Source organism: Numenius arquata, chromosome 2 (genome assembly GCF_964106895.1).
Source record: "Numenius arquata chromosome 2, bNumArq3.hap1.1, whole genome shotgun sequence".
In the NCBI taxonomy this organism is placed as follows: domain Eukaryota; kingdom Metazoa; phylum Chordata; class Aves; order Charadriiformes; family Scolopacidae; genus Numenius; species Numenius arquata.
The window spans coordinates 125,510,010-125,527,593 of NC_133577.1; the positions used below are offsets into that span (position 1 = coordinate 125,510,010).

The following is a 17,584-nucleotide window of genomic DNA, read 5'->3' on the forward strand; positions in this document are numbered from 1 at the left end:
CTTGGTGCAAACTACGAGAAGACCAGCTGACTGAAGCTGTGGAGACTGAGCGCATTGCAAAGCTTCACATTTCAAAGCATAACAATTTTATACATATGCATGCTCTGTAACCTCCGCAGGACCAAGAAGAACTGCTTTGACTTAAATACGTAGGGATGAATCTACCTTTCAATATAGATCTGGCAGGCTTTGCATACTGCATAAAATACCGCTTTTGTAGTGTCATCTTAGTTCAGTAACGGTAAATTAAACACCTGTGAAAATCAAGGTATCTTCCTTTTACAGACATGGAGGGGATTCAGCCCAAATTTCTTCATTGCGCCACTTAAAGAAAAGACTCTGCCAGTTATCTCTTACCTACTGCTGTAAACATCTGCGTTCCTAGGAAAGGCGACAGCTGAATGGGAGGAATCTCGATATTTGCGGTGGAAACGGGTCTCAGATTTTTCTGAGAACATCCGCTGCGTTTGACACCTCCCCAGCACTCCCAACCCCCAGTACGGTGGCACCGCCGGGAGTCAGCCTTCCCTTACCTGTTCAGCTCGTGAACCATGGAGGTATCCCTGTGGCCTCTCATCACCATTTGCTGCTCTTTGAGTTGCTTGGCAACCTGCAAAACCCAGCATTTTATGAAAACTGCTGCCGTGTTTCACAGTCACCCGCTATTTAGTCAGAGTGAGAACTGATTAGTTAGGAACCAGTCAGCTCTTAATTAAGGGCAGCGTTTGAGAACATTTAGGCACGTTTATCAGAACACCTACGTCTTTTGCTGATGAGCCAGACACCTCAATCCAAGTCTTTGAGAAGAACGCACAGGATCCCAACATAAATATGATATAAACTATTACATGGACAGGATCCTCAAATATTGCACCCATGGATTCTGGAGGGGACAAGTAGTAGCACAGGCCACCAACGGGGTAAGAGCGAGCAGGGCCACCGCCACTGACATCCTGTGAGAGGGGAAGAAAAAGGCAATTAGTTATTTCTCACAGATCTCTCACATTCCTATCTTGTATTTACAGAGGAATTCCTCTTCAACGTTTAAAACAGCTTTTATATACAAATGTTAGAAAGTAAGTATTCCCGTTTTCTCCTGGTTGAATAGAATCATAGAATTGTCTAGGTTGGAAGGGACCTTTAAGATCACCTGGTCCAACCATCAACCGAACTCTGATAAAAACCATCACTAAACCATGTCACTAAGCACGATGTCAGCCCGTCTTTTAAATACCTCCAGGGATGGTGCCTCAACCACTTCCCTGGGCAGCCCATTCCAATGCTTAATAACCCTTTCAGTGTAAAAATTTTTCCTAATATCCAATCTGAACCTCCCCTGGAGCAACTGCAGGCCGTTTCCTCTTGTCCTTTCGCTTGTGACTTGGGAGAAGAGACCGACACCCGCCTCTCTACACCCTCCTTTCAGGGAGTTGCAGAGAGCGATAAGGTCTCTCCTCAGCCTCCTTTTCTCCAGGCTGAACAACCCCAGCTCCCTCAGCCTCTCCTCATAAATACCAGAGTTTCACAATGAAATAATACACAGAAATGAATTTATGCAGTTTAAAAAGCAGTACGATACTTAACCGCCCACTGTCCTAGTAAGTTCACCAAGAAGTTGCCGCTAAACCGAACAGACAACATCTGGGAAATAACGTAGAGGTTGGAAACTAAGGCAGACTGCAGGATGATGGGGATGTTGGAGGTATAGAAGAGCTTGATGGGGTAGCTGCTGTACTGCCCCCGGTAGCGGGCAGACTTGATAGGTAAATCAACACGAAATCCCTACGGGAAAGAACACAAAAGCACCAGGTTTATTCCCAAGGCAGAAGGTATTCCCAGGATGCCTAAAAGCGATTCCTGACCAAGGAGTTTTTGCAAGATAAACCAGGAGCGCAAGGTCTGAGACAGTAAAACCCAAAGGCTTTCTGCTACAGTCTGAATTACAAACTTTAAGGATTTATAAGGGTTCCTGCTTAGTTGCATTACATTCTTTTTACATAAATATTCTCTCTCATCTGCTAAATTATATACCTTTAAAATACACTTTATAGCATAGGGTTCGATAAAAACCTTTAATGGCTTTTAAATTAACCAGCCAGTTTTTGTGTAGTAAGCCCAGGTGCCTGGTTTCTGGGGCAGGCTCCCAGCTGAGTAGACCCAAGAAAAAACACATGGACTTGAAAACCAGATAATTCCATTTTTTTTGCCAGCACTCTGACTCAACAGCTTAAAATAATAATAATAAAAAAAATCACATTTTAGCCACACCCATGAAAAAGATTTTTTTTTTTAAAAAAAATATCACCTTATGAACCTTCTTTAGTGCCCATTTTAGTAAATACTTAGATTTAAAAAGCAATACTAAGTATTTCAAGAAAATTAGGTAAAAACCAGTAAGTTACGCATTAATTACACAGTTGTTTTCTAAAATAAATCTGTATCATGCACAACCCTAAAGAAGCAACATTCTTTAGCTCTACCCAAAGGTATCCTCTTAACTCAACTACGAATATCAAGTATATTATTTGTGTGACAGCAGCGCTGCGGTTCCAGAATCCATTTTTATTAAAAATACTCTCCCAGCGCGTGCGGCATTTAATGAATGTGAGATTACATCACTGAGCACATCTGGCTCTAACACTGAGCAGCTGTACTGTCACAGAGCTACGTTACTAAATACTGAAAGAGTTCCTTACTCAAAGCTGAGCTACTTCCGTTACTCTAGTTTAACTTCTGCATTTTTTCACAGTCACCGCAGTGCGTAGGGTCTACACGCTTCTACCTGGGCAGTTGCACAGCTGCTTTGAGGAATTCCTCTTTTTACCTGAAAATATATGACTACAGCGAATACAAATACTGTAGCGATCAGATTCATGAGATTGGGCAAATTCTGTCGGTAAAAAGCCTCCCGCAAAGCCCGGACTTTGTCGGTTCGTGTAGCCAGAAGATGAAATAATGCAATCACAGCACCCTCAAACTCTGTTCCTGCATGATGCAAACAAGTAAAAGAAATGTCAAACTGTAAATTTAAAACATTTAAAAAAAAAAAAAAAATCTTTCTTTTGGAAAGTTTAAAAGTGGAACATAAAAAAATCAGATACGATAGGAAATAAAATCTATTATAACAAATATATCACAATACAGGATTCCAGTTTAGCTTACAGAACGTAGAATAAACAAGGTTAAAAAAAAAGGCAAAAAAATACTCTTTTTCTTTCTTTCTGTTGGCAGGAGATTGATTGGAAGGAAGGAGGAGAAAAATAGCTTATAGTCTATTGTATTCTAAAAATAGCTTTAGAAAAGCAGTAATAAAATTTCACTGAATTTCACTGAATTTTTAGAGTTGGAAGGGACCATAGAGATCATCTAGTCCAACTCCCCTGCTGAAGCAGGATTGCCCAGAGCATGTCAGAGCATGTTACTCAGGACTGCATCCAGGCGGGTCTTGAAAATCTCCAGAGAAGGGGACTCCACAACCTCCCTGGGCAGCCTGTTCCAGGGCTCTGTCACCCTCACCGTGAAGAAGTTTTTTCTCATATTTGAGTGGAACCTCCTATGTTCCAGCTTGTGCCCGTTGCTCCTCGTCCTCTCACTGGCAACCACTGAAAAGAGTCTGGCTCCCTCCTCCTTCAACCCACCCTTCAGATACTTATAAGCATTGATAAGGTCTCCCCTCAGCCTTCTCTTCTCCAGGCTAAAGAGTCCCAGCTCTCTCAGCCTTTCTTCATAAGGGAGATGCTCCAATCCTTGAATCTTCCTCGTTGCCCTTCGTTGGACTCTTTCCAGTAGTTCCCTATCCCTCTTGAATTGGGGAGCCCAGAACTGGATGCAGTATTCCAGTTGTGGCCTCACCAGTGCAGAGTAGAGGGGGAGAATGACTTCCCTTGACCTACTAGCCACACTCTTCCCTATGCAGCCCAGGATTCCATTGGCCTTCCTGGCCACAAGAGCACACTGCTTGCTCATTGTCATTTTGCTGTCTACCAGGACCCCCAGATCTTTCTCTTCGGAACTTGACTCCTGTACTGGTGCCTGACATCCTTCTTCCCCAGGTGCAGGACCCTACACTTTTCCCTGTTGAACCTCATGAGGTTCTTCCTTGCCCAGCTCTCCAGCCTGTCCAGGTCTCAACAACAATGCAACAGACAGAACTACTATAAATCAGGTGAAAATGAAAGCAAACTGAAAACATGGCTCAGGATTTTTAATGTATGCATTAAACTAGTTAACTTCTTGATGCAAACAGGCTGTGTCTAAACTTGGTATTTCTAGGAGACAACCAGATGTTGTCAAAGATTGGCTGAGGAATTAAGAGATAGAAGTCTCTGAAGAACCAAACTAGCTGAAAATAATTTGAAGGCACCAACTGTAAAAGTATCTTGTAGCCACAAACAACAGTTGGACCATAAACAACTCCTCTGAACATAGAGAATTCCTTATTTTCTGTATGTCTATGGACTAAATGATGCTAAAACAAGACTATTTCGGTTTGGAAATCCAAAAATCTTCAGTCAAGGGGCCTCAAATCCCATTTTAACTACTGCCATTCACATCAGCAAAGGCAAACTTGTAGGTTATTAACCTTCACGGTAGTCAGAAAACATTTTCATCTTTAATGTCGGACAATTGACTTTAGAAGCTAATCATTACACATTAAAACATTGTTTTAAGAGCCATCTGAAAATCATCTGATAGTTTATGTGTATACATCCCCTGGAACACGTTATCACTAACTGTAATTGCAGCCGTACCTCTGCCAGTGTTGATGGTAGTGGGACTGAAAGCCTTCCAGACAATGGTTTCGCAGATATTGGTAGCTATAAACAGGGAAATACCAGACCCCAAGCCGTAACCTTTCTGGAGCAACTCATCTAACAGCAGCACAATCAAACCAGCAACAAACAGCTGCGGGAAAAGATACAAAACTGAGCAGAAACAAGAATAAATCAAGTCAAGAATCATGTAATAATTCCCTGCTTCGATATTTTCATGACGTTGGAGAGTGATCATTAAGTTTTTAATCTAAATATCACTCATGCAGTATTTGTGCCCTCTCACGTACAAACGCCTGCGCACCTCACCTGGCAATGATCCCTGTGACTGTTCAACACTGATGCTAGCAAACACAGTACTTTGAAAAGAAGTTATTTACTAAGTTCGTGCATTTAACTGCTTTGCTCTACAGGATAAGGTCTCAAAGCTGCATCCGTGCCCTTTACTGAGAAGTCCACCACAGTACCGAACAGCAGCTACTGCTTTCAAAGTCTACCAATTCCTATATTTTGAATCAAATAGCCTCTCCTATCTGAAACATTTATGATATTACCTATCCCAGCTTTCTCCTCCTGTATGGAATATTTAGAATTTCTCGTATATAGACAGACAGATATAAAGGATGATGCCTTACGGCATTCAAAATAAATAAATAAAAGGCAACCAGACACAGAAAGATTTTTCCTTCCAGCTATACTGTATCTAACCAGGCTCAGTTACACACAAAATAGCTCATTACGAACCTGAATTATAATAAGAAGACAAATTCCAGCACCCATTTCAGCAGGATCTCCATACATTCCAGTCATAACATACACAATGGCTTGCCCAATGGTAATAATCATCCCAAATACTAAAACAAGAGAGAAAGCAAATCCTTTAAAAAAAAAATCTGCTGAAATCTCCTACCAAAGAAATCTCACATCTAGTATCACTTAGGCAGGCCGCTTTCCCAAGAATCAAATCACTCTTATTAATTTTTAATCGGAACAGCGCTTACATTTCTGAGCTCCATTGAACAAGGCTCTGTCTTTTGGAGTATCCCCAACTTCAATGATCTTCGCTCCAGCAAGCAGCTGCATGATCAAACCAGACGTCACAATGGGTGAGATACCTAATTCCATCAAAGTACCTGAACGGGAAGAAAAATTAATACCATTGCCACTCAAGCATCTCTCCTAAAGAATCAGACTCTGAAGATACTAGGTCTGTTGAAAGGTTTCTGACCTATAAGGAACCTTTTTCATAACTCTTCAAACACGTATAACCCAGTACAGGTATGATCAAAACAAAGACCGTTATCTCCTCACAAAAGAAGGCTGCTGTGTTAAAATCTGTAGTTTTGAAGGCAGCATGAAAAACCTGTGTAGCTTTTCACTTCTAATATTTTTGTGAAACCATGTGAACACTAAAGGTCAACACACACTGAAGCTCAGCTTTTTGGCATATTCTATCAAGGAACCTTTCACTGGAAAGCATCTTCTCCCTGGTTGTTTACTCTTGTCAGTGCTTCAACTGTCAAGTTTTCCAGAAGTTTAATTTTGAAAACCACAAGAAAGATGCTGCTGGTCACACCGCTCTTGGACTCCATTTAAGAGCACCGAAGTTTAGGATTAAACTAGTTCTTAACAAAACAAACACATCATTAAGATGCTGTACTCTGCCAACTCATCTACTGGTGCAATGTCACCAAGGTATCAACTCCCAACTGTACATGACTCAAACAGGGCGATTTAACTTCATAAACCACCTCTGCTGCAGTGCCTAAGTGTATATTCCAGAAAACCTGCCTCCTTTTCGCTCCCAGTCTGGGGCACCGCTCCCTTTGCTTTCATCCTCACGCTGATGCACCTGAAACACCAGAACTACTACCTGATATTCTAATTTAGAAATATTCTCAGCAAGGTCTTGTTCAAGTACTGGCAACTGCTGGAGTTACATTGTAACGAGGTGCGGGAGCAGAACGGAACATACACAAAGCAATTAAACTCAAGAAAACAGCCCGCCTCTTGCCTGTACAATATGCTCTCCCACCTCAACAGAGAAACACTCTTCCACATCCCCCTTTTGGAGCCACAGCATTATAAAGAGATTACTTTTTGATATTTAAATTGTCCTTCAGCCAATACGTGAAAAATTTCTCCTAGCTGAAGATACTGAAAACTTAAAAAAACCCAAAATGCTGAAAATCTGGATGAAAATTAAGAAACTAGAACTACCAGGTGATCAAACTTTCTACATTTCTCAAGTTGGAACCTTAAAGAAAAAAATGTTTGGGTAAGGACACATTTCACAAGTTTAATATTCAATTAGGCCACATTAAATTACTTCGTCACCATCTTTTACATGGTCAGTCAAGGGACATAAATAATGCACAATTTTTCTGACGTTAAGTCACAATATCCACCAGGGAGATTCAAAAGAGAATCAGCTTACAATCCTTTCCAATTCTGTTACATTTCAGTGCAGCTCTGCTCTCAGGTGTAGCAGTGTTCCATCATAAACTTACCAAGAGAACTATTAATAAACCATTTAGCCACTGAGGACTTGTAAAGTCTCAACAAGAACCAGTGACAGGGGAGGCACGGCCTGTAAGGTCATAGGGAAGATGCCAAGCAGCAGAAACAGTGTACCCACAGCTGCTCAGCCTAGGAAATGATCTGTCCTCACACCTCAGCTCTGAAAGGAGCCCTTCTTTGGGGGAAGTATCACTCTGTATTTCCCTTTTCCCATGTATCAATCATTTATGCAGAAACCTTGAGTTACAGGTGCTGCTTAATAATACCATTGGCTGCCCCTTCCGTCTTACAGTGTAAAGGAAAAGTGACTGCGCATTCCCTATCCCCTTTTTTCCAGAGATGAAGACTTAAAAGACATTTGGCATATGCATATTTCATGGCAAGGAATCCTTATTTTTTTAGGATCTCTTTCTATAGATTAATATCTATTAATATCCACCTATTAATATCTTTCCCTGGTGCCTTTTCCTGAGTGTTTTTTTAGCTCCACTGTATCCTGTGTGGCATGGTAGATTAGAACCACGTGCAATATTCATTTTGTGGCACCTTACAGATTTGTACAGACATTTCTTCTGATTTTTTCAACCAGTTCTTAAGCCATTAGGTCTTCCCTCTTATTCTACGATAGCTTAATTTCCTGAAGAGCCTTTAATACGTAATCTGAATTTAGGGAAGATTTTTTGAGCACTTCCCCTCTTGTCTGGAGTCTTTTTTTCATTTCTGCCTAACTACCAGAGTCTTCATTTCAGTTCTAACTTTTAAAAATTTTAAGCATTATTACACAATTCTTCTTCTAAATTTTTTTTCTCTTTTCCCTGCTACCAAACTGTAAAATGTGAAAGCATTAAAGTCATTATTTTAATGTGGTTCTTTCATACTTGGATGCTACAGTCTATACACTGTTCAGTACCATGTTAAATATTACATCACCTCTCACGGAAATGTCTGCTTCCCCAACAGAAAGAAAATTAGGATGTCAAGAACTTTAGCCTTTACCTCACATCCTCCAATGACATCTGTCAGTTTACTTAGGCGAAAATTAACTTTCCCACTCCTGCTTTTTGTTGCCTTCGCGTTCTCTCTAGTCCTTTCTTGGCCACTGCTACCATTCTGTCTGGGTAGTGGACAGCATATTTAGTATCATGTGCTGCTAGCGAGACACAGAATTTTATATGCAAATTCTGCAGGACAGTTTGAAACAGATAACTTATTCACCTTAATTGATTATTTTCAACGGTGTGACAAAATTTGCCATTCCTAAATAATTAGTACCTTCATATTACAGGGTTCTACTGATTTGCTTACTTGCAGCCAGTTTTCCAAGATACAGATGAGGTCAGTGTCCTCACTTAGAGTCATGCACCTTAAGTTTTAGACTTCTAGCTTTAGTTTAATTCTTCTTATACATTTGGTTAGGATCCACTCATCTAATTCTAAAGTTAGTTTGGCTGTGCTAAACTATAACCCTAACCATCTCCGCCCTCAGCTTTTGCACCTATAAAATTACTCACCTGTACTGTTCCCGAAATACTATGAGGCATAACTGACCTGCACACATAAGGTATTTTCTGCTCAACACACTCATGCTGCACGTTAGTGCTGTTCGTTAAGTGGTGGGGCAGAACATTCCCTGTCCCATGTATTAATCAGGAAGAGACCGCTCTACAATTTGAAACAGAATCGTCCTTAAACTTGAGAATCAAGGTTAATCTCATCTGCACGTCAAAGGAAACCCCATTCCTAAGGTGAAATACTCCTCAAGTGTCAGTCAATCTTCCTTACATCTGCATTAAGAAACTTTACATAGTGTTCCAACGTGACATCTGAGTTGTACGAAATTTAACAGCCAACTGTTTTTCTCTTGGTCTGTTTATACCACTACAAAAGAGAGAGAAAGGAAATAATCTACTAACCTCTGTTTGACGCAAGAATGACTCGCATCCAATAGAAGGGATCTGCAGAATCCGATGACATGATTCCAAACAAAGGTATCTGTCAAAGTGCACAGAGGTATTAAGCAGATATACAAAGAGAGCCTCCATTAATCCAAAAATCTCAACGTGTAATGATTCAGCTGTTATATTGTTTAATATAATTTATTCCTTTTTTTTTTTTTTTTTAATTAAACCAGAGCACACAATAACGAAAATACTGACACTGTCTATTTTAATCCTCCAACTGGGGTATGACTCAGAGGATTAAACTATGTGAACTAAGACCCTTCTACAGGAAAAAGCAGAAACCCCTAAAAGAAGAGTCAGCGCACACAAACCAGATTACTGAAGCTGAAGATGTAAATGCCTGACATACGCGACTCTGGAGTACAACTACTCCCCAAAAGAAATGAAAGAGCGTAAAATTAATAGGTTACTCACCACAAATCATTAACAGAACGAGGAAAAAATATTAGATGATATTTCATTACTTATGTCACCAAAATTTTTGCAGATATTTTGTTTTAAAAAAAAACCAAGAGAAAACAGTAGCAAAACATCTTTGAGAAGATAGAAGAAAGCAGGGTTTTTTGGGTTTTTTTTAAGCAGTCCTAAGCAGAATTTCTTTTCAGTACAAATTAAAGATAAAGCATGAACTACAATGTAAATATCTTCCTCCAACATGTTCAAATACTCAAATTCTACAGTTAGGAATATGTTTTAAAATATCCCATATGGAATTATCAAAGTTAGCCAAGTTTATACAAAACTTCCAGTATTCTATATGTCAATACTGAGGGATTTTGAGCTCTTTGAAATTCTTCTTGATCACAGAAAGAGTACACTAGGAATCCAGACAATCTTATAGATTAATTCCTTAAAACTCTAGTCTGCATCATCTGATTTCCTTATTCAACTCCTACAATCTTTTGTACAGACTCAAAATCTTAATTATGCACTTACCCAGCAGATAGGAAACACGGATTAACTACATGTTCTTCTAGTCTAGTATCATTCCCACCTCCTCCTTCCAAAAAAACAGGTAGGTACAAGAGCTAGGTTTTAGCCTTTCAAAAGCCCTTCAGAGTTGTAAACAAAAATTCCAGAGTCTGGAATGGGTAAGTTAATACATACAACCTAAAAAGCCTGATTCTGAAGATGTACGGTTCATTTTAAATCTTTTAAAAGGTCTACAAGTTCTAAAAAGTATCTATCAAGTAATACACGGATTCTTATTTTCTGCAATATCTAAGTATTCTTTAAAAAAAAAAAACCAAAATCACTATCTGTTTACAACCCATCTACAGGTTCCAGGAACTCCTGCAACTGTGAGTAATAAAGATCACGTAAATGTTTACAAAGACCTGTGTTTTGGAGGAGGTTTTAGCTAACATTTTCGTCAGTATATTCACAAAAAAAACCAATGTCAACTTAAGACCTCAGAAACACTTTTCTGCAATCTTTACAACCCATCAGCTTGTTCAAGAGGAACCAGGTAAAAATAGTCACTTTATTTCACTTTCACACTTGTTACTGCTAAAATTTAAATTTAGCTATAAACAGAGGGTAAAGAATGCATAGTATTGCTCATTTTGTTTAGACCACTCAGTGAGTAATTAGCTTGGCCGCTTACCCTGCAGCCAGTATCATCATTTGAGAGGACCTTTCATATAACAAGAAAAAACATTAGGAATTTTAGACTAAATAGAAAGCATAAGTTTCTGAAAACATATACAATCAATAATAAAGAGTATTTCAGAGAATCAGGTTTCTTTAAGCGAGCTTTAAAATACTTAACCATCAAAATGCATAACTGAAACTGGCAGGTCCACATGAAACCCAAACTTCTCATGCTTTTAGCGTTCCATTTGATATGTGCAGAACGCACCATTTGTGAAACACAGAAAACATCAGCACCTACCTGGCAGCATACTAAGAAAATGAAGAGCGTGATGGCCGTCCATAGTACCTTCTCTCTGAACTGGATCTACAGAACAGATTGAAGAGATAAATGTGTTCACTGTATGTAGAATTTTCACTGTACTCTCACATTAGTACTAAATGCTATATCATTCAGAATTAAATGCAAAGATATTGAACCAGAAGGCATCATTTCCGACTAGAATTTATTTTTAATATTATTTCAGATTTTAGAGAGACAGTCAGTCATGGGCTTTTGTGTAGTCAAAGAAAACTTATATGAGATCTGGCAGACAGCGTGGCCAACATTCAGTGAGTAGAATATATTTTATATATAGTATTCTAATACAGTGGGTATTTACAGAAAAGCAATAGTATGGCTAAAAGCATGGACGTATCAGTGAAAGATTAACGGAAAAAACCTTTTATTCAGTGATTAGTGCCCTAGGCTTCAACAGACTGCAGGCACTGTTTTGTAAGGCTGGAAGTTATTAAACTAAAGCACTATAAAGTTTTTAAAGAGATTTAACTGCTGGGAAGACAAGTGATAAAAACCAGAAGAACCAGGAGTTTTGGATAGCAAATCAGAATATTTAGAATTAAGTTCTTCAAAGAGTGTTAGAGGAAGCTTACATTCACCATTACGTTCATGGACACAGACCGCAAAGTAATTTTTAAAGACTCTTTCCCTCCAAAATATTTTTATGGATGTTGATTATATATTACTTTAAAAAGAAGGTCAGATCGATGATCATTAGTCACTAATATGTTGAAGAGAATCTCAGGGTCACAACATTTGAGGCAACTGTAACTTGTGCGAGGTGCAAGAAGAGAAGAATCGCAAGATTTAGGTCTGAACCAGAGGATTACTTAAAGCGTGAGATAGAAAGCAATGCACTTGGAGTGACCAGAGAGAGCTAAGATGCAGTGTTATGTTCAAGTTCCCACCTCTCCTCCATGGACCATAAACATTAGGATAAGTGTGTTCACTGTAGGCAAGAGTACAGCAGCTACTAATACGTGACATGAACTAACATGCAAGATGGAGACAGCAGAAATAAATAGCTCTCTGCCTCCAACCACTGAATCTGCCTGTAGAGAATTAACAGGAAAAATGATTAGTGCCTGGTTTTTGTAGGTACTGAACACCCACAAATGAGAAATTACAAACCGATGCAGAAGCACAGCTGCTCAAGCAAAAGAAAACCCAGAAGTAGTCTATATCTTTATAAGTTAAATCATGCACTTACTTAGAAGCAAAATAATGTCAGAAATTTATTTACTGATACTGCCTCACTCTCTTAAAAAAGAGGCCAGATGCCAAAAATAGTTACAGAACAAAGTTACAAAAAGAAACATAGTGACAGCAGCAAATAAATCCAAACAGTATTTTCCTGCTAGACTTTATGCAGTGCTGACCCACTTTGCCAAGTGCTGTTTGAATTCTACAATTCAGATTTTAAGTACAGACTTCTAAAAAGAAAAACGCTTAACCAAAATATCTCTGCAGCCCAACAGTTAGCCTTAGCTTCTGAAACATCAGCCAAGCTCTACAATTGCTCTGGTTCTCTAACTGCAGTGATTATGAGCACTAGAGAAATTCGGCATCACTCAAATCGCAATTATTCACAAGGAAAACAGTCCCTATGATTCAAAAAGACAAAAAAAAGAAAAAGGAACTCATATGCCAGGAACAGCAAAATACAGATTGGTACCAAAATACGCCAGCCACAAATGATAACGAGCACAGGGACAGCACATTTCATCATCTGATCAGATTCAATTGGACATTTTATTCCTTTGACATTTTTCTTACAACTTGTGAAAATGAAGGGACTTAACCATCGTCTTCTTGATGCTCTGACCAGTGTGTTCTACTTAGGAAAATCTGTGCACATGAGGGAAATAGGAACCGATACTACTAACTACAGAAGTAGCAGTTGCTTCTGTTAATCAAGTTGGCCAAAACACAAAAGCAACACACTCCCTCCTGACAGAAAAAGCCCACTTCCCCCATATGCAATAATGGCAAAATGATTCGGTGAGAACCCAAATGAATCAAAACTTCATCTTCACTTAACCATCAATATAAGTTTAGAGAAATTAGATTTCCTTTTCTATTTTGTTATCTTCATTTCTTGTCCTGGCCTTAACCAACCCACTAAAACCATTACTAATGATGTCTGCCAGTGACAGCTGGCAAGAAAACCATAAATAACAAAGAACTACAGTTATATTGAATGACCTAGGTCACTTGATAAACTACACACAAGCAAGGAACATAAGTTAAAATGGTTAAAGGGCTCTCCAGTCTAGGAAAGATGTTCCCAATTATATTTTCACTTCAAATTTGTACAAAGCTGGCAACCGACAGTCATTGCTGAGACAGCGACCTAGATAGCATTAAGGACAAAGTGACCCAAGTAGAGAGGACAGGAATCTCAGCACCTCTCTAGGCATCCTTCATCTACTGACGGAGGACACAGATGGATCAACCCCCTCTTCCTCTCTGGCAAACAGAAAGGGAGGAGGAAAAAAAAACCCAATAGAAAAATTGCAACTCTCAATGAGCTTTACAGAAACATCAGTATCTGTAGACTTGTTTTAGCTTCCTCTTCCCATCCACCTCACTAGACAAAAATGGGATGGATGTAACCAACTAATCACAGATACACCATAAATCAGCACCAGAAGATAGCACTAAGGCTCACCACTGCAGAGACAAAGGTGAGTACCTTCCACCCAGATCTGGTGCATCCAAATCTTAGCACAGGGTCTGGCTACGGAGACTCCTGCTCTGAAGATGCCTTTGTCTGACCTAAATAATTAGTTTAGAAACCTGTCCCAAGAGAGAAAGATGCCAGAAAGCAGCAAGGAAAGACAGATGGAGCAAAGAGGGGATATCTTTTTAAATAATCAGGGGATTATCTTTTTAAAATCAGTTCCAGAGGGGAATAACCAGCAGTTTTTACTGTATCTTCTCCATTCAATCCAGCAGGCTCAGCTATGGTTACTGGCACAAACATCTCTGCATCCAGTCCTAACCTTCAGGAATCTCTCATCAACGAAAGAGGATTCTCTCGGATGGTGTCATGTTCCCAGCTATGCATTTCCTTTTAAGAATATAAAAATCAACATTTAGCTCTTAAGGAATTTTCATTCCAGTCATGACAACAAATATTAGGTAAATTGGTTACTCTAATTAGAACCTTTGACACCTAGTTGATATGTGCTTGCTTGAGTTTTGGAAGTGAAAAACGAGGCATTTGGGGTTTTTTTGACAAGCAGGTCTCTCTCTAATCTGTAGAAATTAACTAATTTTAATCTAGAAAATGTGTCAAGAAATGCGAGGAGTTTCTAGGGCTTGGGGAACAGAGTGATCAGCTGTAAAGAACTCAGCTCACTGATTCCAGAACACAGAAAAGTGTCACATCCAGTAGGTGAACAGGGAGCAATTACTTGAACTATATCACAGATCCCTTTCCCACTTCACCAAGGTGAATCACAGATATGGGAGGAGAAAATATTTTGTGGGAAAGGAAGAACTAAATTTGTGGTTCCTGAAGTACAGCACAAGCCTTTTCAAAGCAATATGTAAGACAGCTCAAAGCCCAGAGCTGTGACCAGTACTCAAAGCCAACAGTGGTATCCATAGGAGAAAAACAAACAAACAAACAAACCAAAGCTTAAAAACTCTGTTCTAGTATATTAAAACATAGTCAATCATATGGAGCTGAAACTAAACAAACTTCGTCTAGACATGAGTCATTTTTCTAAAAATTAGTTAGCATAATTACCAAGTGGAACAACTTATTTGAAGGCTGTTAAAAATTTGTCATCATGGTAATCTTTTACCTTTACACGGATTCCTCTCCTCCAAAGAATATGTCCTATTTTAAGGACCACTGTATGTATTTATATTGGAGTGTGGACTCGAGTATCACAATATTCTCTTATTTGTGATCCAATAAAAGTAAGAACATAATGTGGCACTCACTTTTCTTTCCGGTTTCTGGATTTCAGGTAACACTGCACAGAATGGCTTAATAACTTCTAAAAATTTTACTGTTCCGGAAAAACACACACACACAAAAAGAGACAAAAACATATTAATGAACTTTTATGAATTAACAAAACTTGATACAACTTTATTTAACTTCTAGGCAAAAAAATAAAGCATAAGTAGCACTTTATAAGTGATTTCATCAACACATACTCTAATTCAATGCCTGAAAACTAATGCCCTCTTAAAACAGTTGAAAACGGGGCAAAAATGTGAAACAGAATTCTCATTCTAATCACATTTGGCCCATTCTTTTTTCCACAGCTGGAACCATTTTAGATGAGAAGTGGCACCAGAACTGAACTAAATTGTATTCCATCTAAAAATAAGTGACCCGGTATCAGTCTGTGCTAGTTTAACATAGAAGCAAAGGATACTGACACCAAAAAGTATCTGTACAGAGATTAGTATCTTGTGTTTTACAGAAATATTTAGCTGAGAAAATAATTCAATAACATTTAGAAATCATATTTTAAATCACTGCAACGCATTCTTATCAGAACTTTGGGGGATTTTATTTTAACTTTTGATACAACTGTTTTCACATTTTCTCCTTTAAAAATGCAGAAAAGCTCAACGGTTTGAGCTCTTTTTCTGGGGAAAAAAATTATAATTCAAAGCACATATGCTTGGTGGGTAATTCATCCTCCAAAACTTGCATATTATTCCCAGCCCCAACACATTTGGATAGCCACAGAAAACAATCATCAGTACCTCTTCCAAGAAAAGGCATTTATTACACTGCAAGCCAAGTTCAGTAACATTTTGGTTGAAAGGTCATGTTTACTTTTACACTTTGCTATGACATATTTCTCTTTTATTTATTCCAAGCCCTCAGACAGCTCATCAGAAGATGCATCTTGCTGCACAGACTCAGAGAATGGTTTGGGTTGGAAGGGACCTTAAAGATCACCTAGTTCCAACCCCCCTGCCACGGGCAGGGGCACCTCTCACTAGACCAGGTTGCTCAAAGCCCCATCCAGCCTGGCCTTGAACACCTCCAGGGATGGGGCAGCCACTGCTTCTCTGGGCGGCACGGCTCCCATGTGAAAATACTAAAGCCGGGGTCGGGGGGGAGAAATAACCCAGCACAAAGCGGTGACTCGTCCCACCGACCGCCCGGCAGAAGGGAAACCTGCTCGGGAGAAGGCTGCCCCGCTGCCGCCGCCTCTCCGGCCTGCCCGGTGCCGCACCTCAGGCGGGCGGCCACCTCAGGCGGGCCGGGCCGGCGACCGACCCCGTCCTCCCCTCACACAGCCACCGACCCCACTCCCCAGGGCGGCTTCCCCCATTGCCAGGGCCGCGGAACGGCACCGTCCGTACTCACTGCCCATGGCGGCGGCGGCGGGACCGGCCGCCTCCCTCAGCCGCTGTCACCGCCGCTCCCCTCCGCCGCCGGCCGGCGCCCTCACGTGACGCCGGCCTCAAGGCCCCCATCCATCCCCCCTATCGCGCAGGCATCGCTCAGGACGACTATCCCTTCCCTGAAGAGAACGGAGCGACCGAAAGCGGCGGGGAAAAGCCACATCGACCCTATTTAACGGTTCCCTCCTCCGAGGTGAGGGGAACGGGATCGGCGGCGGGGAAGGACTGCTGTTACCGGGCGGATCAGGCTGGCGGCGGGCAGCCGCGCTCCCACAATCCCCTGCGCGCCGTGAGGGGGGCCGTTCCCGCCCCCGGGCCGCCTCAGCAACGCCTCAGCGACGACCGTCGCTGAGGCGTTGCTGAGGCGGCCCAGGGGGCGGGAACGGCCCCCCCCCCCCCCCCCCCCCAACTCTGACACGGCCAAAACTCATTCTTTGGTAATTTTTGTGTGAAAGGAGACAAATATCTCCTCTGTTGGAAAAGCGCAGGGTTAGCAGTTGGGTAGCGGTGTGTTTTACTAGTACGCCAATCCATATGGATGAGGGGGTGCGGTAATTTCACAGGTAATTGGGTAAAAGCACAAGTCTGCGGGTGAAGCGAAGCCGACAAGAGCACCCGGACTGAGAACAGGTGTCGCTGAAACAGGTATCTAACCCTCTTCAGAGCTCTCTGTTACAACGATCTGTAAACTGGGGGTTATCACAATTTATTGCAGAACTTGTATATGATAATTTAAAATTATTTATTCTTCCTGAGTTAACTCATCCCATGCATGGGCTTGTTTTCTTCCTCGTCAACATGGCAGGTGTTTTAGGCTAAATTACCAAGAAATAATATGAGATAATATGGCTCTTCCCCAACCTTGAATCTATATATTGGATTTTATTATCCTGAGAAGAAAGCCTCTTAACCAAGACCTTGCTACAATATCTTTGAAGATTTTTGTTCAAGAGCCTCCATCATCTGAAACGACATGCTGAGAAAGGCTTTTTTCTTCCAGCCCCTGACCA

At 40.5% G+C, this 17,584-nt stretch overlaps 1 protein-coding gene across 1 annotated transcript in view; it reads right to left on the reverse strand.

Moving 5' to 3' along the window:
* The window catches only part of SEC61A2 (SEC61 translocon subunit alpha 2), a 16,855-nt gene extending 312 nt beyond the window's left edge, over positions 1-16,543 (reverse strand). Inside the window, exons 1-11 of the mRNA XM_074167730.1 lie at positions 16,537-16,543; positions 15,144-15,211; positions 11,148-11,213; positions 9,206-9,284; positions 5,774-5,905; positions 5,517-5,626; positions 4,752-4,905; positions 2,825-2,985; positions 1,585-1,782; positions 762-953; positions 534-610 (exon numbers count right to left, since the gene is read on the reverse strand). Of these exons, the coding sequence (XP_074023831.1) occupies positions 534-610; positions 762-953; positions 1,585-1,782; positions 2,825-2,985; positions 4,752-4,905; positions 5,517-5,626; positions 5,774-5,905; positions 9,206-9,284; positions 11,148-11,213; positions 15,144-15,211; positions 16,537-16,543 (1,244 nt within the window). The remainder of the gene's footprint in view (positions 1-533; positions 611-761; positions 954-1,584; positions 1,783-2,824; positions 2,986-4,751; positions 4,906-5,516; positions 5,627-5,773; positions 5,906-9,205; positions 9,285-11,147; positions 11,214-15,143; positions 15,212-16,536) is intronic.
* Between the last annotated feature and the right edge of the window lie 1,041 nt (positions 16,544-17,584).